General features: G+C 27.6%; 4 protein-coding genes across 10 annotated transcripts in view; 1 reads left to right on the top strand and 3 right to left on the bottom strand.

The window, feature by feature from the left end:
- Nucleotides 1-538: 538 nt before the first annotated feature.
- On the top strand, nt 539-19,842 carry LOC112688111 (1-phosphatidylinositol 4,5-bisphosphate phosphodiesterase gamma-1). Of its 2 annotated transcripts, none has more exons than XM_025561139.1 (21): nt 539-860; nt 931-1,080; nt 2,231-2,369; nt 2,455-2,617; nt 2,684-2,878; nt 5,756-5,871; nt 5,992-6,198; nt 6,259-6,491; nt 6,550-6,761; nt 8,691-8,860; nt 8,927-9,056; nt 9,161-9,342; nt 9,410-9,587; nt 16,712-16,777; nt 17,130-17,330; nt 17,415-17,636; nt 17,696-18,014; nt 18,077-18,337; nt 18,410-18,549; nt 18,617-18,724; nt 19,560-19,842. In XM_025561139.1, exons 1-21 carry the CDS (start codon nt 659-661, stop codon nt 19,602-19,604), a joined length of 3,639 nt encoding a protein of 1,212 aa, XP_025416924.1. In that variant the 5' UTR covers nt 539-658; the 3' UTR covers nt 19,605-19,842. The 2 variants fall into 2 exon arrangements, with proteins under 2 accessions (XP_025416924.1, XP_025416925.1); XM_025561140.1 differs by lacking the exon at nt 19,560-19,842 and adding an exon at nt 19,091-19,109.
- On the bottom strand, nt 3,220-3,851 carry LOC112688116 (AP-2 complex subunit sigma). Its single transcript, XM_025561153.1, has one exon. It carries the CDS (start codon nt 3,718-3,720, stop codon nt 3,292-3,294), a length of 429 nt encoding a protein of 142 aa, XP_025416938.1. The 5' UTR covers nt 3,721-3,851; the 3' UTR covers nt 3,220-3,291.
- On the bottom strand, nt 9,699-13,886 carry LOC112688112. Its single transcript, XM_025561141.1, has 3 exons — nt 13,780-13,886; nt 11,507-11,587; nt 9,699-11,442 (listed from the first exon to the last, which is right to left on the bottom strand). Exons 1-3 carry the CDS (start codon nt 13,834-13,836, stop codon nt 9,763-9,765), a joined length of 1,818 nt encoding a protein of 605 aa, XP_025416926.1. The 5' UTR covers nt 13,837-13,886; the 3' UTR covers nt 9,699-9,762.
- An 811-nt stretch (nt 19,843-20,653) lies between the features above and the next one.
- The window catches only part of LOC112688115, a 56,471-nt gene continuing 51,018 nt past the window's right edge, over nt 20,654-26,106 (bottom strand). For all 6 annotated transcript variants that reach the window (XM_025561150.1, XM_025561148.1, XM_025561151.1 and 3 more), the window contains one exon: nt 20,654-22,954. In XM_025561150.1, coding sequence (XP_025416935.1) covers nt 22,184-22,906 — 723 coding nt within the window. In that variant the 5' untranslated portion in view covers nt 22,907-22,954 and the 3' untranslated portion in view covers nt 20,654-22,183. The remainder of the gene's footprint in view (nt 22,955-26,106) is intronic.

A 26,106-nucleotide genomic window follows, 5' to 3' on the forward strand; every position in this document is an offset into this window, starting at 1 on the left:
CGAAAAAGTTATTGATTATTATAAAGTTGTTATAAAAAAAAGAGAGTCTTAAAGTTCCTTCATTCTTCTGTAGATAGCACAAAAAGTTGACTCATTCATAATGAGGTAAATAATAATATAAAATATTGTTCAAATGTGACTTCTACATATCTTTAGTAACAGTTAACGTTAACTATTTGGTTTCTTGTAATTTTACTAAGTTAATATGTTTAATTCGAATTTTTTTTTTTGACTACCTAAATCTATTTTATTTTCAGTTGAAACATGTTTGGTTACACAGATTTTTTTCACGCGCAATCATAGCCTTATAGGTTATATTTTTTCGTTTGACTCATACGTTCAGTTCGACAAAATTAAAATCAGATAGCCATAAAGGAACGCATCTATAGTAACAACAGTTGAATACATAAAGCAGAAATATTAAAAACCATTTAATCGTTACCTACTTAGTTGACTAATACATCTCAAAGAAAATCATATATTATCACTGTTATCGGCCTTGTCTACTGTTGATAAGTGCTAAGCACGTTAAACGTTATCGTATGTGAAGTCTGATAACACTGGACAAATTTTCCAGTCCTTCACCGAGAAACGATGTTGAACTGAAAATTGACTGATTTTTACCATTTTGGGGTCTTGTTTAATTTTAATTTTCTAAATGTCTTGTGGCAAAGTGTCGCCCACTATGCTCATCTCGGAGATTGATCAAATTATGATCATGTTAGAACGGGGCACAATTGTTACTCGGTTTTATTTGAAGAAGAAACCAGAGAAACGAACATTAAGATTACGCAAGGAAACAAGACAAATTCTTTGGTCTAGAGTTAATAGTACCAATGTCAAGAAATTCGAAGGCTCTTGTAATTATATATTTTACTCTTAATGCATGTTTGTGCAACATTTTTTATATAATAATTAAATTTATTTCAGTGGACCTCAAAGATGTCAAAGAAGTACGCTATGGAAATAATAGTAAAGAATTTGATAGGTATCCCGATGAATTTAAGAAATTTGATGCTTCTAAATGTTTTGTAATTTTTTATGGTAATGATTTCAAACTAAAAACTCTCTCTGTTGTTGGTAAGCAAAGTATATTTATTATTGTTAATATAGCATATTGTGAAACAAACTTAGTCTGTATAGTGCATATCATTATTTTTTACAAAGCAATTTATGATTATGAAGGTTTTCTAAATGTATTTTGAATTTATAGTTGAAAAAAAACTAAAAAATTATGCCACTATAAGAATTATTTATAAGTATTGCTATAGGTAACTGAGATGTGCTTCAAGTCTACTATTTATTTTGATAATTAAGTGCTGTACAAATAAATTACATAGTTAAATATTATTTTTTAATATATAATTAATCATAAATATTATAGAACATAAATCAATAAATAACTTACCTAATGAGGTGGGAATTTTATTAAAATTTATTCAAAACAAAAATTCTATAAAAATGTAATGCATTTTACCATTGAGTTATTTAGTAATTTCATATTTTGATTTGTGATTTATTTATATTAATAATCAATACACATTAATAAGTTTTTTTTTCATAACTAAATATAAAAGTATTATATGTACAAAAAAAAAAAAAAAAAACATAATAAGCTACCAAACTATAAAACATAACTAACAAATATAATTAAAATAATATTTTTTAGATGCAAATTTAAGAATTAATTTCAGTATAAATATAAATAGGTATATACATATATTAATCTTCATTTTTTCGTTCAATATTCAATATCTCATCTCCATTCTGATCAAAAAAATGTATATATATATACATATATATATATATATATAATTTCTGGCTAATATACTTAAAACTAAAATGTAGTGTTATCACATAAAATACATATTTACTATTCAAAAACTGAAATTTATAAAATATTTTTAATGTTGTAACTTAAATATTAGTAATTTTTATAATCATACTAATACAACAGTATTTTTTGAAAACAAAATATTTTGGAAACATCAGTTTTTAATTTTCATTATTATACATGTAATCTATTAAAAAATTAATCTATAATTTAATGCAACATATAGCATAGTATAATAAATGTTTTTAATGTATAAGTTCACTCTATTGAGAATTCAATTTAAATTTTTTTATGAATAAACAATATTCCATAGTTAATATATAACCTTATATTTTTACTTAAAAAGATAATCTTCATTCTTCATTCAGTATAACGCGATTATTATTGATTTTAAAGCATTATCTGAACAAGAATGTGAATTATGGCTTAGAGGTTTATATCATCTTGTAAATGATACTGTATGTGCTCCATATCCATTACAAGTTGAACGATGGCTGCGCAAAGAATTTTATAGTATGGAGAATTCAAGGGAGACGTTAGTAAACAATTTAATCATTTTTTAAAATTGTATTTTATTTAAAAAATGCAATTAAGTACAGTATGTTAATTATATTTTGTAGAGTAACATTGAAAGATATTAAAATATTTTTGTCTCGTGTTCATTGCAAAATTTCAACCAATAAATTACGAGAGTTGTTTCAAGAAGTTGATACCAGGAAACGCAACGAGCTTAATTTTGATGAGTTTGTCACACTTTATGACAAACTTATCTACAATCCAGGGGTAAAAAACATTTTCTGTTATTATATATTTTTTGTTATCATATAATACCTGTCTGCATTTTATTAGCTTTTTAATAGATGCTTTTCAATGTATTGTTCGGATGATAATGACACATTTAGTGTTCAAGATCTTACAAGATTTTTAAATGTTGAACAAGAAAGTTTTTGTCTTGAAGAAGAACTTGTTGCTAAACACATGAAAGAATATTTTAAGTATTGTGAAAAAGATTTGAGTGATCCACTACAGTTTACTGCAACCGAAGTAAGTATTAGTTATTTTATGTAAATCATCCAAACACTTAATTTGATAATACCAACAATACAAATTACACCAAACTTTAACAATTTATAACTGTCCATTTTATTGTATAATGAAATGCAGTCAATACTTAAAAACAAATTGTAATATTGGCTATAAAATAATTGCTATCTTAGGGGGCGGCTACAATTAAGGATATCATATCATCTCTTATCACAAAAAAAATCTATAATAAAAATATTGGAGATGTATTTATTATTCATTTATAATTACATACAAGGCAAAAAGTAACTATAAAGTAAAATAATATATATTGATATAAAAAGAATACATTAGGGTATAAATTAATAAATAAATAAATTATAAAATATTGTATATTGGTAAGGCAAAATATTTGCACATCCGTATATAATAACTTATTCTAATGAACTCAACATAAGTAGTTGTTTTAAAACTTTTGTTTGACTTGTTTCTCGAATTTCGCCTGCTAAAAACATTTCATCAACTACAGTGTATACTTTGTAGAAGTTGAACACCAGATCAAGTTCACATACGTTGTGGAAATATTCGTTGAGGACTTCAACAAAATTATGTATGGCCTCCAGATAACAGAGATTGTTATCGCCCACGTCCACACAAATGCAAAAATATAAACCAGCGTACCTCCGATAAATTATTTTGAAGTTTCGAAATTCTACAAAATTTGTATGTTTAGCATCTCTGACTGTTACAACTGCATGTACTTCTTCAATGAGCTTTTGTTTTTCATCATCATCAAAGTTCATATACCATTTTGCTAGCCTCGTTTTACCTGCTCTGTTTTGTATAAGAATAAAACGAATCATAATGGAGTATTTAGAACGTTTCAAGAAATTAAATTAGTGAAAAATAAGATATTAAAAGATAAAACGACCAAGACCGCGTCAACAAAAAATCAATACTAAATTACACAGCTGCAGGTAGGCGGTGTTGAGTGTTATCATTTGCCAAATGGCGAGTGGTAACAACTTACTGATAACAGTTTTTGATATTCGTTATCATTATTTCCATTCTTAATTTCACGTTAAATTTAACAATTTAACGTTTTTTATATACCTACTTTTGTTATTTTTTGTTTTATATTTTAAATTATTTAAATCATAAATATATGATTATAAATTATTGAAGCCTAATGTTTAGCTTTAATTCCACTTAAATATTTATTCTAATTTTGCATTTAGTCTGTTTGACAAAATGTTATTCAGTTATTTTAGGCATAAATCTAGTTTAGAGATCTTTTAAATTTTTTATTATTTTTTTTTTTTTCGAACAGAAGCGTTTTTTTACAATAGTATCTTAATATTGAGCGGACGACTTAACTTTTTCTTAGTTATGGCTCATTTAAATTGTAAATATTTAAAGGGTTATATTAAATAATTTATTATAGGTTTAAAAGAGATATGGTATCATAGTTTTGTGGAATAATTCCTTAATTATTGTGAGTCTGTGTTACGGACATATATAGATACTAATGACACACAGCATCTGATTAAACCATTCATTTTCGAGTTCGAATTTAATGAACTCAGTGTGATACTTCTTTGCATTTTTTTTTTCTAATGTTTTAAATAAATTGATAATTATTGTATTATTTATTCGCGAAGCGAGGTTTTAGGATCAAATACAAAGCATAATCCCATCCGTAACAGTATCAAGGTTTGTACAAAAACTATGTTAGTCTTAGACTATAATTCCCTTTGGGGCAAAGCCCCATCTGCACTAAAAGTGCCATGTGGCACTTGAGATTGTAAGTGGAGCCGACAGGCGTAGCAAGCGAAGTTTTAAAATTTTAAAAATTTAAGTTTTGTTTTTCCGAAAAAAAAATGCAAAAACTTTCAAGTACGATTAAAGATTTTTAAACTAAGTACCTTTTCTGTATTAAGCTATTAGTTATTAACCATTGGACTACGAGATGACCTGTATTATGATGGAATATTATTTATTTAAGGATATCTACATGATATAATTGAAAATTCATAAATTTCAAAATTGTATAACTCAAAAACTAATAATTTCCGTCAATTTATTTTTACACGATAATTTTTAAAACATTGATTTACCTAGTATTTACTATAATTTAAAAGATTATTTTATTTTAATAAATTTTAATTTTTATGTTATTATAATTTTAAAATACTTTATCAAGAGTTAAAAACTTAAAGTATTATTTAAGAATATAAAATATACTATGATCTTAAGTATTACATTTTAATTGTTTAAAGTTAAAATAAATATTTATTTTTTCTTATATTAAATACGTAATAATAATACCAACAGGTAATAAATATTTATTGATGTAATATGTTTATAAACTCTGTATGTAAAATTAATCAGTATAGTGTGCAGTATTAAATGTTTTAAAATTTGAAAATAATTAATACATAATAATAAATAATTATACATTTTTCATTGTTTATCCTTATGAGTAATAGCTACCATGCAAGTACTTTTAAATAATAATTTCATGTTGTAATTTTTTAATCTTCTGTTTGAAAAATAATTATTTCATACAAAAAATATTAAAAGAAAATACTTTAAGGACATTCAATAAGAATAAGTAATAATAAATAATAAGCATCTTTGGATTATTTGGACCTAACCTAACTCTATATTAAAATAATATGATATGGCACCTACATTATAAATAAATTTGCCTTTTTATTACCTTTTTTTATATTTACTCTACTACATAAATTGTTTGTTTAACAAAAAAATATGGAACTTCTTCTTATCATAAATTTTATACTAATTTTATAATAAACCTTTGCTCATGATTCACTGTATTATTTTTTGTAAATTTATATTTTTTCTTTTAATATTATTTTATTTTTCATCTTTTAGTTTATGGATTACTTGTTTTCAAAACAAAATGAAGTGTGGGATCAGTATTATGATAATGTATTTCAAGATATGACATTACCGCTTTCACATTATTGGATAGCATCTTCTCATAATACGTAAGAATAATTTTAAAAATTCAATAAAATAACAGAAAACTTTTGCTTGTCTGAAAAAGTTCTTCTAAATTATAAATTTAGTTATACTATTTATTAATTTGGTGTAACAATCTTTCTTAGATATTTAACGGGTGATCAAGTGTCTAGTGAAAGTTCAGTGGAAGCATATGCAAGATGTTTACGTTGGGGTTGTCGCTGTATAGAATTAGATTGTTGGGATGGACCTGATGGATTACCAATAATATACCATGGACATACTTTAACAAGTCGTATCAAATTTTTAGATGTCTTAAAAACAATTAAAGAACATGCTTTTGTCACTTCTCCGTAAGTACAAAAAACAATGTTATGAGATTTTATTATAATAATGTATTATTATAATTTTAGATATCCAGTTATTTTATCAATTGAAGACAATTGTTCAGTACCACAACAACGAAATATGGCATCAACTATGATTGAAGTATTTGGTGAAATGTTACTTACACAGCCAATTGACCTTAATGAAATTAAAATGCCTTCACCTGAACAACTTATGAATAAGTTCATTATAAAACACAGGCGACTCCCAGAAAATGTTATTGGTGATCAAGCAGTAAAAATTAGACATCGCGATGACAGTAAAAGTTATATATGTTTAATAATTTTTGTTTATTTCTACATAGTTTTTCTTTATAGGTAAAGAACCAAATTTGAGAAATGCCAAAAAAAATGGAGTACTGTATTTAGAAGATTCTATAGAGAAAAAATGGAGACCCCATTTTTTTTCACTGTTTGGTACCAAACTGTATTATACAGACCGTTGGAAAATGCATGTTGAGAATGAAGATGAAGGAGATGGTGGAGAGTTGGAACCAAACGATTTATCTAGTATAAATCGGTTGAGAGAAGTTAGTTTTATTGACAATATAAAATTTGAATGTTATAGAATAGTGGTTTCCGAACTCTGCTCCATGGAGCCCATAGAATTCCCCAATTGTTTCTCTAAGATTCCATTTGTTTTACCATAAAACATTTAATAACATAACAATTATTAACCATTATTTAAAACAACGAGCATATATATTTTAAAAAGATTCCGTCAAATCATATATAATTCACCGATACATGTACAAATAATATTAAAATCCCGATAAAAAATATAATTGATTAATTTGAGAAAATATACATTCCCATTTTAGGTATTACTTGGCCAGGTATATTGTATATAAATATAATATTAAGTATACATTACCTTGTTTTGAGTTTTTTCCCATTCACATATCATGTGTAATATGCTACACAGGCATAAAATTTTAATATTAAATATTTCTTGGAATTCCACTAGAATATAATGCTTAAAAAAAGGTTCCATGGCTGAAAAAGTTTGGGAATCGTTGTTATAGAATATGAATAATGAGCTGATTAAGAGCTTATTTAATTTAAGTAATACTTCAAGAAAAGAAAAAGTTTAATTTTTTTATCAATTTTTATTATTTTGGATTCATAATTTGTTTGTATAAAATTTACCTTATTTTCCATATTTATGAATAATGAATATCATACTTATAAAATTTTTAATAATACTCATATATAGTTTTTAATTTAATTTTTTCATTAATATAAACAAACAAATCAAGTTTCAGTACATAATAAATACATATAAAATAATGAACATTGAATTAGATAAATAGTAATTCTTAGCATTGACTGATTTTTAAGTATAATTATATCTAGACCTCTTATTATATGTATTACGAAATTCACGTTTCCCATGAAATAAAAATGTTTAAGTACTTAAAGTTTAAAATATATTATTTGTACATTATTAATATAGGGTAATACGTTTTTATTTTAAATAAACATCTATTTCATATGATATGTGAATTTTGTGACACATGTTTTAAAAGATCTAGTTATAACTTTTATCCTTACTTAACACAAATAGTAATTATGTTATTGGATTATTCATTTAATTCTAAGAATATGACTGTAGAGAAAATATTTGTAATTTATTTTTGTTAAATAATAATTTATTGATAGTTTTTATCGCATTATGTCTAAAGCCGGTTTCAGACAAAATGGGGCTCGGTTTGTGTATACTTAGTATGATACAAGCGTAGTGTAAGACTTTTGACTCACCTAGACATGGTACAGCATGACGTAGCTCATGTTTATTAAAAAAAGTCTGTCTGTTAAAAGGATCGTACTGTGAGAATAACAGATGCTCTTATTAGGCTGAGTATGATAGCTTGACTTGATATACAAATTCACTGAGCTCCATGTAATGTGAACCTAGTTTAATAATTATTGTTCATCACTTAAAAGTTAAAATTTAATACTACTCAAATTATTTAGAGTGAATATAAACCCTTTACTAAAGAATCTTCTAAATTATTATTAATGATCTACTATTTGATAACTTAAAATATTTATATTTTCAATAACTTATTTCCCTATTCAGGTTGTGTGCAAAAGATTTATTGATACATTATTATTTGCCAGTAGACTTGTGATTATTTATATAACTATAAGTTATCAACCATTTGATCATGGGTTTAATATCAGTATAAGAGTATTCGAATAATTGTTGTCCTAATTAAATTAAATATTTATATATGTATTTGCACTAGTCAGTTTAGATTAGGTTATTTATAATTAATTGTAAGAAGTAAATATTATTATAACATTATTAATGTTTTGAATTTTATTGCAATAAATTATGCTGAGCGGCAACCTTTTTGGATGTTGCTGTCAGGTAATGAGAAAAATATATAAGGATTATGTGTGCTTAAATTATTTTTTATTCCAAAAAACTTATATTAATTTATGTATTTTAGGGTATACCTAATGATGAATTACATTTTGGAGAATATTGGTTTCATGGAAAATTAGCTCGAGGTAGAACTGAAGCGGAAGAATTGTTGAAACAGTATCAACATTATGGTACTGGTACATTTTTAGTGAGAATGAGTGAAACATACTATGGTGAATATTCACTATCATTCTGGTAAATTAATGGAGCTTATTATTATTGTAATCTATATTAGTTATTGATTTTTGTTCAAATTCACAGGCATCAAGGTAAAGTTAATCATTGTCGAATATTTTCAAATCAAAGAAAATTTCATTTGATTGAGGGGACCAAGTTTGATAGTTTATATAGTCTGATAACATATTATCGAACAAATCCATTACGTTTACAAGTAAATCTATAAATCAAATAAAATTTAAAATGTCATATATTAATAAAATACCCATTAATAATATAAAATCATGATGTTGAACATGAATAATTATTTTAATTTAGGAAAGCCGTGTTGTATTGAAAGAACCTGTCCCTCAACCTTTAAAGCATGAAGGCATGATTTGGTATCTTCCACATGTTGATAGAAGTCGAGCTGAGGCATTACTGAAAAGAGTACCGTACAAAGGTGCATTTTTGGTACGGCCATGTGATAATGATAAACATATTTTTGCAATATCATTTAGGTAAATTAAAATACTTATTAGATTTGTTTTAAATCATTATATTAATTATTGTATATTATTACTTTAGAGCTGAAAAAAACATAAAACATTGTCGTATTAAACTAGAGGGAAGATTATATACTATTGGTTTAAAACAGTTTGAAAGCCTAGTAGAACTTATTAAATATTATGAAAAAAATTATTTATATAATACAATCAAATTATGTTTTCCTGTAAATGAAGATATTGCACAGAGAAATGGAAATGTAAGTACAATGTTTATTATATTTTATATCTATGTGTACATAAGATTTTAAATTATATTAAGTTAAAAAGTATTAATTTTAAAATATAATTTATTTTAAATTGTATAAACTTAAATGTTAATAATCCAGTCATATTTTTAAGTTATTTTTAAGGCAGAAGCCTTATTAGCTTAAATTATTTCTTGGTAATTGGAGTGGGTAAGATTAAGTAATTGTATTTTGAGGCATTTTGTCCATTCCATATTGGCATCACCTGAGGACTAATGACAGATTTCTTTTGTTGAATTTCTGCTGGTTTTGTATTTGATAAACCCATCAATCCCAAAGCAGGTACACAATCTGAACAGAGTGGTATTGGTTGAAGTAGTTTGTCTGATTTAACTGCTGGAGTCTTATGATTTTGTCCATTACAATCATGTGGTGCTTGTTGATTATATGAAAGTTGTAAAGGGCTGGATGTGAATGACTTTAAATCAACTTGTGATTCACCAGGATTCAAATAAAACATCACTGTTTGTGGAGTTTTTGATTTATCATGTGTTTCTGTTGGTTTCAATTTTTCCAATTTATTGGATTCTTGTTTTATTATATCTTTTACTGTCAGTTGTTGAGAACTTTCTGCTTGCTCTGAGCCTTTATAGAAACTGCCACCACTCAAAATGTGCATTAAATTGAAATTATTTTTGCCAGAGTTCGCTTGTGATTGAGATGGTTGTGGCTTATTTTGTACCAATGGATAAGAATTTGGGATCATATTAGTATATATTGGTAACATTACCATTGCATTTGGATCGTAATAATACAGTGGCTGTGGAATTTTTATTGTTGGTGTATTATATTTTTGATTTTCTTTGTAATCTGATTGAAAGATTGAACTTGATTGGGATAAATGTATTCCAGAACTTTCATAAGTCTGTGGTTTAACATCATCTCTATGTGCTTCATACCCTGTGAATTGACCTTGGTTGAGTGAATTTGGCGGCTGCTGGATTTGTGGTGGTCGATTATAATCAACATGCATATCATACAATGATCCGAAAACTGATGGATTATATCCATATAATCTCAATGGCTTATTTGATAATTGTTGACTTTTAAAGTTTGAATGTCCATGGCTTGGTTGATGACTTTGCTGTTGTTCTTTTTCCATGGAATCTGCACCAACTATTTTAAGTGGTTTATCAGATAATGGGCTTTTAAAATTTAAATGAGGATCATATTGTTCCTGATTTACATTAAGATTTTGTATTACTTTAACAATATCTTTTTTCATAGCTTCATTGTCATTATACTTAAAATCAACTGTGTTTACTGGGTGTGGTTTTGTAAATGGAACTGTAAATTCTGTTGGTTTAGTTGTTATTTCTTCTTCTTGAATCAATATTTGATCTGTTGACTGATCATCTCTAATGTCATCTTTACGATCTTCAGTTTGATTTGAACTAATTTCTTCAGTTGATTGAGTAACTTTGTCCGTAGTTTCTGCAAGATGATATTCATCTTTGGAATCCATTTCCATTGATTTAGAAGATTTCTGTTCTTGTATGATCATTGGTTCTACAATAATTGGTGATACTTCTGAAGACCCAATTGGTTCTTTTGAAGCATAGATTTCTGGTTTATATACTTGGTTATTTAGAGATATCTTTAATGGAGAAGCGCCAGCTTCATTATTGACATCAATTGGTAATCCATTTGATTTATTTGCATGATAATTGACAATATGCAAATCACCATTTGAATTAGTTTCAGTGTATGAACTAAGAACTTTTTCTCCATTCTTATAGTTTTCATGTGATTTATTGTCTTCTGTTTTATCATCTTGTAGATAGTAATGAAATCGATAACGTGGTGCCTGTAATTTATATACTTAAGTTAATGTACATTAACTAATAATAAATGTTAAAATAATTACACACCTCCTGTATTTTTGTAATTCCTGTTTTTCCTGGTATTCTTACTGAATCAACTCCATTTAGAACTACAATGAGTAAAAGTATCTGTAAATTATAAAATTAAATTATTGTAAGTATTAATTACTTAATTTAGATTATTTTTTAATATTTTTTTGGAAATACACAGTTTAAGCACATTATTTTAACATACTAAAGATAATTTTATTTCATTCTTAAAATATGTACTTAAATATTTACTTAAATACTTAAAATGTCAAAAATAGTATTAAAAATTTTACTTAGATACATTTTTTTTAATTGTTGAGGAAATTGTCTTAAAATATACCAACATCAATTTTATTTAAAAAATCTTGATAATTTTACATAAATATCCTACATTGGAATGAGTGCAAAAAAAATTATATTATTTTCACTAGGTATGTTATTTTTGATGTCCAATATTTTTTTATTAAATTCTCCAAGAATGAAATATTATAAACAATGTATGTTACTACTTATAGTTACCTACTACATTGTAGTACATTATATTTGATTGAAATTTCAAAATCGTACTTTATTTTTTTTTATTTAAAAAAAAGTTACTATTATTATATTACGAAAAAACGTAAACATTTATTGTGAACGAGTTTATAATTTTTGATAAAATCAATTTTTGTTATATTATTTTTCTTAAACCACAACTTAAAATAATGGTTGCGGCTATGTATTTTAATCATGAACCTCTGACTTGATAATTTAGTACACTTCGTATGGTATGTATTAATTTAATATTATATCTTATTTTTAAGTTTTTTATTTTTATATACATTTCTTTTCAGACTTAAAAATGACAAATAAATAGTATAATTTATTATTAAATAAAATTTCTTAATCGGGAGTGACAATTTGTTTTTATATTCATTTGAGATATAAATTATTTCAATTACATTTTAGGCTTTTTAATTATGTGAATACCCATCATTTTTAAGATTTTAACTTCACAGACAAATCAGTTATTGGAAAAGCGGTAGAACGTATATATAATTAATGGGATAAATTCTAATTTATATTGTAATGGTTAGGTGCACAATAAGCACTGAGCACCCAAGTTCCAAACCACCTGTCGTGTATAAAAAGACAAGAGTTAAATAAAATATATATATGTATACATTGTTACCATCTAACAATACGAATTTAGTTTTTTATATTCGGTATCTATTCAATATTATATTCTGAAGTAGTTTATGATTTTAACTCTTAGGATATTTGTATTCGTTATAGCGTTTTTCTTTTTATCCTCAACTCTCAACTCACTAGTAGTGAGTCACTACTCGTACTTAAATTAAATTGTACCTATTATTTGTTATTCGATTTCTATACTATTCGTTAGTCCTTTAAAAAATTTAATTTGTGTCTACAAATGAGTAATTATAATCTATATGATTTAATTGATTATTACTGTATTGATTTGTTTTTTGTTGATTTAAACTTTTAGAGTTTATTGTTATTTTGTTTTCTGTATTTATACGAATAATAGTATCAATATATTATATTATATTAATATATTAATATATTAATATCAATAATATCAATAATCACTATTTTTTTTTTTTTTTTTAAAGAATTTTTTTCGTTGTATACTTTTGTGAAGTTTTTTAAATAAGTAGTTGTATTTTTGAAGAGTATGAAAAATTACATTTCGATGAGATAAAGTTATAAAGTATAAGAATTTAATGAAATATTTTTTAGTAATATTTTCATAATTCGACTTTTAAATAATATTTGATCTCAATAAAAATTATAATAACACATAATTTGTTTAACATATTGTTATTAGCTATTTTTCTCACTAATTAATATAAAATGTTATCGAAAATAAATATTATAGTTTAATACGTTCATTATACTTTGGAGGGTAAGGTATTTCGAATTCTTATTGTTTATACGTAATAGTTATCCAAAATTCTAGACAAATTTATTTTTCGAATTTATTGAAGTGTCATGCTTTCAATTGGACAATTAATTATTTTTTAAAATTCGATTTACCTAATTATGTAAAAAATATTCTTGCACTCAAGAAAAAAAAGAAATATTTTGACTTTTTTGTAGAAGGTTAATTATACAGTAATTAGAAAAAAAAACATAATTGAAATAAAAGCAAAAAAAATAGTAGATTTATCAAAATATTACAAGTATTTTGTATTTAAGTAAAGATTACGCGATGCAAACAAACTTAAAAAATAAACATCCCCGTATAGATATTACAAAAATAATTTAACGGATCGCGTGTTTCTCACCTGTACGACATTCTTGAACACGAACTTCATCTTTCCCATTGTTGAAACCGCAGACATTGTTGAACCCTGCTGTTTGAATGAAACAATTACACTGATGCGTGTAGCTCGTTACAACCCCCTTTTATAATCTCCAACCTTGACTTCTTTCTCTCACTGCCACCTCCTCCGTGACTAGCTCCAAACAACTACAAATATTCCATTAGGGATTCTCAGGTGATGTAATGTATATTTAAATATTTAGTTTTCTGGTTTGTACGGGAACATGATAATATTCTTGTTCCAAAACCGTTGCCACAATTTATTGGTTTGATATAAAATATGTTAACAACGTATTTATTTGTTTTTGAGTTCGTTTCCGTAAGAACTGCTATTGAAACGGGTTGCCTGAAGACGGCATATGAATGGATGTAATGTTTCGGAGGATAATTTTAGTACACCTTGATAATTTATGTTTGAGCCGCCTATTCGAGTGCCGCGCGCTATGTATCTGTTTCAATACCTTTGTGTAATCTCTGTATACCGGCACATCGAGTTTTCCAGTGGACTGTGTATTACCTTTATATCCAAACGTGACACTCCGGTTTTGTAATAATAATTATTCAGTTACGTATTTTCTAAAAAATGAATAAAGCTTATGAGTATGATAGTTTGGGCTCTAAAATAATTTATTTGAATTTAAAATATGTCAAATCGTAATTATTGTAACGTGCACGAATTATTGAAAACTAAATAAATACTGGATGTTTAATGTTTAACAGTAAATAAATAGTTTCTGTATATCATTAATCAATTATATTATGTAAAATATTTGTGTATTATAACTGATTGGTAATAATTGAAAATTTTTATGACGGCCTTATTATTTTATTTGCAATTTTATTAAGTTCTTCTGAAGTTAAAAGTAATTGAATAATAAATTATTTGATAATAAAAATAGTTACTAAGTTTTTGAAATAAAAATAGTATTCTAAAAGGTAAAGTCCATCAACTAGAACCCTATTTAAATAAAAATTTGTAGGACGTGACAGAAATTCCCATTCAATTATTAAATTAATTACTAATTTTTCATGGCTGAACTACTTATTATAATACCTTCACCAATGAGTATTGTTTTTAATCTCAAGTCAGTTATAAAAATATACAACGAATAATACCGGGAAAAATCTTCAAGAAATAGCTTGATATAGGTATAAACTATAGGTATAGAAATAAAAATATTACAAAACCAAAATTGAGGTACAGTATACATTAAAAAGGGTCATGCGTGAACATATTTCATGTACTGAATTGTTTGTACCTAACAGTGTAATTGGGTTTTATATGAATAAGGACAAAATATAACAAAGGATAGCTAAACAACTGTTATTATTTTAAATTATTTTTGTACTTATTTTATTTTTCAAGTCGATTCACATTATGAGTGATTATCTTTCAAAATGTAATATTTTTAGAAATCAAAAATTAAATATATTTTAATTGATATAGAATTTATGTGGTTGATAATAATGTTTAGATGTATAATATAAAAAGTTAAGTATATCAATTAAAACCATTTTTGAAATAAATGTATCAATAGAAATATAAATTCTATATACAATTTTGTTTAAGTATAATTAGATAAAAAACAAAATTTGATTACAAACATTTTTTACTTGATACTCAAAATTATTTAAACTCTTTCATTGATATTGAGTTGAATTTAAAAATATAAATAATAAAAAATTACCTATGTTAATAATATAGTACCATATAGCAAGTTAATTCGATAAAAATAATAGTTAACATCACTAAAAATTAATCTAATTTTGTAGAGTTTATTTTTGAAAATATGTTAAAAACCGTCATTATTTATAAATGGAATGTACATTTTCTTTAAATAGAATTCACATTTACATAAATATTTTTTTTCTCAGAAATTATTTTTAATGTAGTATTATCCTGTCATCTTCTGGTTTTCAGTAAGTTGTCTTTTGTAGGTTTTATTAGCTACTCTTTTATATTGTATCTGGTTGTAAATAAAATCTCGAAAACACCTAATCGTCTAGTGGTTTCACCCTCAAATATTGTATTATGTTTAGTAAATCAGACAGTATTCAAGAGACATAACCCGTGAGATTGAACCGCAACCATAGGGGGTTACCATACGTTACCATAACCGGTTTAGGCACAAAAACAAAATCTGTACCCCGTCACCTATTGAGGCAGTATAATTTAAAAATTCCAAGATCAGGTTTCTCGGGTACCACTACATACTTAATAATAACGAAAAAGAGTTTTAATGACTTATTGTTACAAAAAGTATTTACGTATAATGTACATGATATACAACGGTGTATCGTTCGACCCTTACTTATTGGAGGTTCATCGAACTTCCAGTAACCTGTCTACACACTAAAGTTTTTTTAATATGTTCACTAGAGTCAAGATTGAGTTAAGTAATAATTATTTCCTTATTATTATTTCGGTATTGGAGCAATCGTATTTTTTATCGGATATTGCCAATCATCAAAATGTTTTGTTTTTATTTTTATAACGTGTTTTCATTTATGAAAATTCGATCAAAAGGGTTTAATTGCTGTTACACTACGAGTATATTTCTTTAATCAGTGGTCTTGTATAAATTATTTTTTCATACTTCGATTAATTTGTATTGATTAAGTTATTTCTAAATTAACCATACTATATTATAATATTATTATAAATGGATTAAAACTGCAAAATATAATTCATAATTCATTACATCATTAAATTCATCTCATTTAATTATATTGAAAATTAAAATAAAAAACAATTATTTTGAAGTTTTGTGTTGATACTTATTAGATTTTATCAAATAGTAATTAATTATTTCTACTATACTAATTAGTATAATTAAAATATTATTCCTTGATTATATTATTATTTTGTTTGCAATTAATCTTTATGTTAATAGGATATTGATGATTCTTCTATTTCTTCTACACCTGGTTATATGGATCCCAGTACCGCATTGACTAAGGTAATTTTTTTATTATATATTCTACAAACTTTCTTATAATATTGTGTTTTAAAGACTTGTTTAAAATCTTGTCAGTTAATGAACATCACTAAAAGATACCTTATGCACTTATTATTTATAAATGTATTATATTAAATAGATTTTATTTTTTCTACTAGCACTATTTTTAGTTAAAAATTTGTTCCAAAAATATTTTGTTTATAACCTGCATTTTTCTGTTTTAAAAATAAAATATTATATATTACGATACCTATACAATTAATTTTTTTTTTAATGCTAATTTGTATAAATATATTATCTGTACTTATAATTTTAAAATAAACTTTTTATACATTTTGTTATGTATATGTAGATTACTGTCAAAGCTATATTTGATTACGAGGGTCGTCGAGATGATGAATTATCATTCTGTAAACATGCGGTAATAACAAATGTAGTAAAACAAGATTGTGGATGGTGGCGTGGTGACTATGGTGGTAAAATGCAGCATTGGTTTCCTTCTAATTATGTTGAAGAAATACAAGAAGCTCACCAAGAAAACTTTGATAGAGGTGTAAGTTTTATAATTTTTTATTTCAAATTAGTAATAAACAAATGAAATAAGTAGTAAATATTTTTATTTTATTATATGTTATAGTCAACTGAATCAATGTTTTTGGGAAGTTCTCAAAAAGGAAGTTTAGACTTAACAGGAGCTTTAGTAGAAATTGGGAAGTTAAATCAACCAAATCTAGAGTGGAAGATCAAAATCCAAACATCTAACGCATGTACACCATTCGTTTTAGGTGCTTTATTGCGAGAAGAAGCAGAAGAATGGAAAAATCTGATTGTTGAAACTGCTCATAATGCTAGTGCAAGAGTAATGTTATTATATAATATTTCTTTTTGGTATAATTTAATAAAATTTGTTTTATAAAGGAAACAGAAAATAAAAAAATGGAGCGAGAATTAAAAATTGCCAAAGAAATATCTGATCTTATTATTTATTGTCGGTCAGTTGATTTTTGTTTTGAAATTGGAGAACGTGGATTTGTACATAATGAAATGTCATCTTTTAATGAAACCAAAGCTGAAAAATTAATGTGCCATCAAGCAGAGAATTTTTTTTTCCGTTATCACCAAGTTCAGTTCAGTAGAGTTTATCCTAAAGGTCAACGTATTGATTCATCTAATTATTTGCCAATACCTTTATGGAATGCAGGATGTCAAATGGCTGCTCTCAATTATCAATCACCAGGTTCTTAGCTGAACTTATTTTAGATGCAATTCTTAATAATAATTTACCTATTTGGTTTTTAGATAAATCAATGCAGTTAAATCAAGCCAAATTTCGTTTAAATGGTGCATGTGGTTACGTTTTAAAACCAGAATATATGACAAATAAAACGGAAATGTCAGATATTAGTAAAGTAGAAGAGAAATTAGTAGTATCAATTTGTGTTATTGCTGGTCGACATGTTGGTAGACCAGGTCGTAATGGAATTTCTAATCCATTTGTTTGTGTTGAGGTGTATGGCACTGCTAATGATATGGGAACTAAATTAAGTACCCGTGCAATACGTATGTTTGATTTTAGTGTATTTATTTAATTTTTTAATTGATCAATGCATGTAATATTGTTTTATTTTGCAGCGGACAATGGATTTAACCCGTTTTGGAATGAAACTACTGATTTTAGAATTCAAAATCCAGCTCTTACATTTATTAGATTTGTTGTTAACGATGAAGATATGTTTGGTGATGCTAATTTTATTGGCCAAAATACGTATCCTGTATGTTATTTTGTTTATTTACTTCTAAAATTGATTTAAAACATATATATTTTTCATATTATTTCAGATAATTTCATTACGTTCTGGTTACAGAAGTATTCCATTAAAAAATGGATATTCTGAAGATATTCCATTAGCATCTATTTTAGTACATATCACTATTAGAAGTGCTGAAGTGAGTATTGATTGTGAAATAATCATTAAAATATTTCATTTAATGTTTTTCAAAATTCTATTATTTTTTTATACATTATAATACAGTAACTAATGTCATACAATATATATATATATATATATATATATATATATATATATATATATATATGTGTATATGTATATATGTATATGTATATATATACAGTAACTAATAATAATTCCAATTATTAATTTTTAAATAATTTTAATTTCAATACAAAATGTATACTTTGCAATATGTAGCGCCTTTAAAATTAGGCAACACATATTACATCATATATTTATGTGTGTATATATATTTTACAGATAGTTTATGATTTATATTTTTTATTTTTTATCATTTCAGTTAATAAGAGTTTAAAAAAGGAAAATTTACAAATTAAAAAAAAAATGTTTAAATTGTCCTGTTACCATTCTTACTACAAAATCATTTGGTGTGAAAAATGTCTTTCAAAGTCTATAACCATTACCTGTTATAAAACTACTTTCCATATAAGATTATTATATAATTCATATAAAAAAAAAGTAAAGTAATACCAATTTTTAAATATTAATACATTTTTAAATTAGAAGATTTTAAACTTGTGATTTAAATTTTGTTCATGTATATTTGTATCCACCTTGAATAACTGTTCGGTTGTGAGTGGTGGTCTCTGTAAATAGTCTTGTTTGAAAATATTCTGATTAAGTATGTCACTTTGATTTTGAAATGCTAATATTGTATGTATAGGTATAATAATTATTCAAATTAAATTATAATGTTATTTTTAGAAAAATTCTATTTAAGTTTTAGTAAAATTTTTATTTATCTGTAGGACTTATCGTCATCCGAAAGTGCTGTTCAATCACCATCTGTTTGAATAAAATAAAATTCCAATTTAAGAAAAGGCTGATATATATGAATTACAAATCAAACAAATTTCTCCTGCATTTATAATTTTTATAGTAGGTTAATATATGTCTGTAGAGTATACTGAACAATTTGTTATTTATATCATCTATGATAATGTTACTTTTGTGAATAGCATTTTATTAGGTGCAATATTAGTTGAATGTATTAAGTAATTATATTTCAAGGACAATTATTAGTAAATTTTCATTCAAAAAGTACAATATTACTGTGAAAAAAATTTACTTAAGTGAATGTTTTTATTTTGTATGTTTATTAATATGTTAATACATTTTATTAACCATTATAAAAAATAAAAAATAATAATGCTGTTGCATCCATCTCAAGACCGCTTATGATGTAATTTATATTACTTTTTTAATTTGTGTACTCATTAGGTTATTACTGTATGTTATATAATATCATTACTGAAAGTTTATCATTATTAGTCATTAATTAATATTTAAAAAAGTTAATTTTATTAGTTTATAGTCAAGTATAGACATGTGTGTGTTATTATAGGTATTTATATATTATGTTATACTTTTTTTAAGTCCACTATGTTGAACAAACTAATAATTAATATAAAAATATTTTTCTAGTTTTTGCTATTTTTATAAATAATAAGTTGGCAAATATATATTTTCTCAACATACTAGTAAGTACAAAAATATGCTCATATGATGTATATAAATATATAAACATATATTTATTTATTTAACTTAAAGTATAATTTAGTATTTTAAAAATTGAATATACTTTTGTTATGTATACTAAGTATTAAGAGCTTATATTATGTGTAAAGCTCAAATGTAAGAATTACCATGAAATATTTCAAAGTTTACAATAAATATATTAGCTATTGTTAATTGTAATGAGTTTTAAGTTATATTATTTTTTTAAGTATATTTGTTTATTAATTTATCAAAAAAAAAAAAAATACATGCTATTCATATAACAATAATATTTTCATATAATATTTAAATATTTAAAAGAAAGCAAGATTTCTATGTTGTGTGAGTCTCCACAGTCAGGGTGATACGGGGATTAGTGAATGGTATTACTAAATTCGATTTTTAAATTTGAAACAAATATACCATTGTTCTCAAAAAATGATTTTGAGTGAAAGAGATTAGGTGAATCTGTTTATATTTTTAAAGGTGTTTAAAATAGTAGAAGAATTACATTTCTTGAATTTTAAATATTCTAACTTCCGTATTAAAAAAAAAAAAAAAAAAAATGGGAAAATCTAAAAATGTTAGTGCCTATAAACCATCTTCATTAACATGTTAATGAACGTGCTGAACGTCGATATTAGTCGAAACTTTCAGCACTCGCGGCATTAAAACATCGTTTATTGTATAAATCATAAAATAAAATACATACTGTATATATAAATATTATAAAATACACGAATAAACGTGTTCGTCGGACAAACAGTTGTAGTGTGACTACGACTCTCGTTCAACGATTACAAAATCATTATTATGATCATCATCAGTATTATTATTTTTGGCATATTTTTTTCTGTAGTCCACCAGTCCTAGGGCCACGAGAGCCATGTTCCGGGCGGCGTTAACGTTCCGATTCCATATTTTCGTCAAAACTGGAACCTGTGATCGTGGCGTCTGCGACGCTTGTCGTCTCCGGAAGCTATTGGCGACGTATCCTCGTGTTTCGGAGGTAGAGTCATGCGTTTCGTACACCTCGAACGACGCAATGCGTGGTCATGTACTCGTCCCGAGTCCACGGTCGCTCAGCGATCTTGCCAGCGGTGAAAAGCCCGACGCAACGAGCACACGGCTGGCTCCCGGTTCGCGCCGTAACTCACGCCGTCCCGTAGCGATCCGTCTCCGAAACGCACCAGTACGGACGTTTTGGTTTCCGACATGTCCAAAAGCCGCTGGACTAACGAATCTTCGACACTATGTTTACACATTTTAGCGTACCACGTTAGCTTTACCAGTTTGTGCCGCGAATACGCCAAATGCGAGCTTTCGTGATGCCACAAACGGTACGTGATATCGCTCGTTCTTTACACTTGAATTGCTTAAACTTTGCAGTTTTTAGAGTATAATTACGTTTTAGATCTGAAACGCCGACTACTCCGAGATAGCAAGTGCTCACGTAGTTGACCACTCCCGGATCGAGTCCCGTGAACCCGGAAAATCTAGACGAATCCAAATCATTGGTTTCGACTTGTTTCTTTTTAGATCGTTTGCGTTTCGGTTCGACCCCGATTGAATCTCGCGTAAATCTTTCCATAGACGCGCACCAGTAAGCTCCGTTCGTGGTAAATGACATCGTGAATTTCTTGCGGTCCCGGTGTGCCGCGATCGCGTTCGTCTACGGGTCCAGTCGAAATAACGCCACCAGTACGTCGGGGCCGCGGCTCTGAAATCTTCGTGCGCCGATTTGAATTCTAAAGGTTTTGCCGCGCGCAACAGCTCGGTACAAGGCCCATGGCGTTGTACAGAAAAGTGCTTTGGGTCCCGGACGAGAAGCACGGAAAACGATCGCGATCCGTTTCGCAGGAACCACGTCGCCAGTTTATGCGAAAACGGAACCAGCGGCCACCAGTTTTCTGCGGGTCCGCGAAATCCCGATAATCCGGCGGCAGACCAAAAGTTTCGAGCTGCGGACGACTCGATGTTCTCGAGAAAACAGTTCTTCGTAAAGCCGACATTTCCAAACCCATTTGAGCGTCCGGCCTTCGTATCGCAAGTTCACGTAACGCACCACTCGATCGTACAGGTGCACGCAAACGCAATTCTTCATGGCCGTCTCGTGTCGCACGGCAACGGGTTGAATCAAGTGCGATCGTAATTTTCCGCCGTACGTTTTGCGCGATTCGTGCGCTCCGCGCAAAGCGAAATATTCGGCGTCCAGCGGCACACGGTTCCATACGTTGACGTTTGCCCTGCAGGTGATAGTAAAAAAATCGAGCAAGTGGTTTTGCGCAAACGTCGAATTCTCGGTAAACGCGTTGCCGCAATCTTCGGAGTGTGACGGTTTCGTATAACGATAGTGTACGTGTACCGAAACTTCGACGGCCAGAGCCGACACTTCGAACACGTCCGCGGCTATGCGCTCGCGTAACGCCGAGTCCGGACAAAACTTGCGGAAACCCTCTTGAACGGTGTACGTCGATACGTTTTTATTGGTCGTGACCGAGGTAAGCCTTCGCTTTCGCGACAATTCGCGCTGCGGACATTTGGCCGACGACGCCCGTACGTGATCGGTTTGACCGCAGCGTTTGCGCGACGACAACATTATCGTGAACGCGCGTGAACTGAGGAGAACACGTACAACGAGAATAACCTAAAAAGAAAAAAAAAAAATTACAGATAAACATCGTATTTTATTTGTCGACTTTAATCACTCAACGTGTTAACGCCGCGAGTTCTGAAAACTTTGACTAATGTCAAAGTTCAGCACTCAACGTTGTTCGACTTTTACGTATCGTGATGTCCAGTCAGATAATTGCCTATAGTGAACGCCTTGAAAGCGGATACAAGCCGCTTCATAATTTTAACAACGTACTAAAACATTAACGAGGGTAATCAGCATGGACATCTGTACAGGAGGACACTGGGGACAAGTTTAGTTTTTCCACCTCCGTTGGGAAAAAACAAAAATAAATATAATATATACACAAAAAAACTAAATAATAGATAAGAAAAATGAATGATGACAGTTTTATTACAAATATTATCACATTATTTTTGAGGGGGGTCTAAGCCCCTTCCAAGAAATCCTTATATATGCCTATAATCAGCTATATTATATAATTTCTCTTATAAAATGCCCAACCGTAAATAAATACTCTATTCGCCATTGGTAATCGGTAACCGCGAATCTCCAGGTTCATTGTTTGATCGTTTAATGGTTTATGAATATTTTTTAAACACAGTATAAACATGCCATGTAAAAATTATATTTTTTTTGTTATTACATTTTGCGAATACTTCCGTTCACATGGAACTAAAACCGCAAAATCATTTTTCTCGCTGCGTGAACACAGTCCATTATTATAACGCCAAAAACGAAATATGTGAACTGTCTCACCACAAAAACGATCCGTCGACGTTATTTTTATTTTTTGTTTTTGTTTTTATGATACGGTTTAACGACAATCACGTTGTATAATAGTTAATGAACAATATTGTAGTAATAAAACATTTAAAATGGAGCTTCAAAAACGTTTCTAATAGAAATCAATTTTCAACTAAAATTTCGAAATACATCCGATTTCCTCTTCTTATAATATTTTTCACTTGTCTTAATTCGACAAATAAATATTACAATACACGTGTCAACCTGTTTCAGTGAATATGCCATCATACTTAACTAAATAGTTGAATCGAGATTTCTTTCAGTAATATTATTTTGTCAATTGGTCGGTAAATTTTATTATTATGAAATAATTGTAGTCGAAAGATATGTATTCTAACCTGCACTATTTCATCAATCCTCTAATCTGCTATCATTGAGCGGCTCTACTGTTATATTTTATCCTTATAATTACTTTTGGCTCCTCGAAAACACGTCCCAAGGTCGTATCGCGTTTTCGTCTCACGACGGAGACACAGTATCGTGTAATAATATGACATGTTATTGATTTTAGATTAAAATTATATCGCAAAATTCAATTATTCAAATATTCTCAACGGGTTCAAGTTTATTATTGTAAGTAATTCATACCGATGTTTAATATTATAGATAGGGTCACCGAACTCTTTATTCATGATTCTCTAAATCTAAAATTAAAATATCACGCCTCCCACAAACGGAGTAAATAAAATAAAACACGTCATGTTACAATAATCATTTGACTCTAAACTATCCAATTAAACAAATATTTTACAATTAATAGGACAAAGTGGTATAAAAATAAATGCACCTACACAAATTTTACTTCACGTATTCCCGGAGAGGCCTATAATCAGTGCCATATTTAAGGGAGGGGGGAAGAGGAAATGAGTAAAATTTTACCTTGGTAGGCTAAATATCGATCTATCTAGGGGACAGGCACCACTGTAGTCCGATGTAATATTGTAGTTATTAAAAATTATTAATAATATTAAATTATAAATAGTAATTAAAATTTTTTTATAACATCATACGCATAATTAATAAATTAAGTCTAAATAAAGAATTGTATAACTAAAGTTTTAACTAAAAATGTATCTATTTTTTTTTTTTTTTTTTTGGAGGAAGTGCCTCAAATATTATACGAATATGGTTGAGCCTGGGTGCAAAATTTGTAAACACAGTCTTGCCTATAATCGTTGTTATAGGGTACCCAACGTGGTAATGCGTAGTACAAAACAATTATTACATTTGAACTGAGCTCGGAAAACGACATTCGTACGGATTAAAAGAAAAATAACATACGGGCTCGCATAATATACATACTCGTATTTACTCAACCCGCACATGTTTCGCTCGGTATTTTCGACCGAATGATCCAGAAAACTGTGTACGAGGAATACGTAATGATACATGGTTGTAGTAAATTGTAAACAATATTAAGTATTCGTATATTATTAACAATAACGGTGTTCGCGTCCCGTTCGCTCCGACACGACGTCACAATAATTCCCCAAACAAAAGAAAACAATATTACATGTTTAGATCGCAAACACAGATTGCATTGTTTCAACATTTAAATTTATCGGCTGAATAAGACGCGATATCTTTCATGAGGTGGAACTCAAATAACAAATTATTATTGTTCTAGTGCATTATTATTTTCAAGCGGGTACTTGACATCTTGTGTACGAGAAAATCCATCGCACGGCAGTTGGTTTCTTGAACGCTACTTGTGTAAATACTATAATACCGTCCTGCTCTTATAATGACGCTAAACCAACAACCGACAAGAGCATCTATTAAAGATAATATTTAGATAATAATATGATATTGATAGTGTTCGTAGTACGAACTTAGTAGTATAACTTCGTACATTTCGTTTTCGTCCAACTTGCACTTTCGAATTGCTGCAAATCGAAAATGAAATCGATCATAATATTACAATGTATTTTTCCGTGAAAACGTTAATTATTTCCATAGATTAGAGTTGTAGAGATAATCCAATAATTTTTTTATTGTTTTTTTAATTTAATAATATTTGTTCTCAAGTTTGTCTAAGAATACATGCATGTTTTACCTACTTCTAAAATTTGCAATCGTTCTAGTTGATCTACACTGCTCTAACACTGTTTTTTTCCCGGAAAAAAGAATTTTTTGAATGTTACATAATTTTGATGTTCAATATGACTTCGTTCATTAAAAATAGCGAAACATATTCTGAAAACTGTTTAAACTTTTAAAACTATGTATACATAACAAACAGTACAATTGCTGTTTTTGTATACCAGAACAGAAGTCATATTGTTTGCATAAAAATTATTTTTAGTGTGATATACCTGTATTCGCTTATAAGATTTACATATAAAATACCTGAGACA

The sequence above is a fragment of the Sipha flava genome, unplaced genomic scaffold (genome assembly GCF_003268045.1).
Source record: "Sipha flava isolate LNK unplaced genomic scaffold, YSA_version1 37_pilon_pilon, whole genome shotgun sequence".
Classification (NCBI taxonomy): domain Eukaryota; kingdom Metazoa; phylum Arthropoda; class Insecta; order Hemiptera; family Aphididae; genus Sipha; species Sipha flava.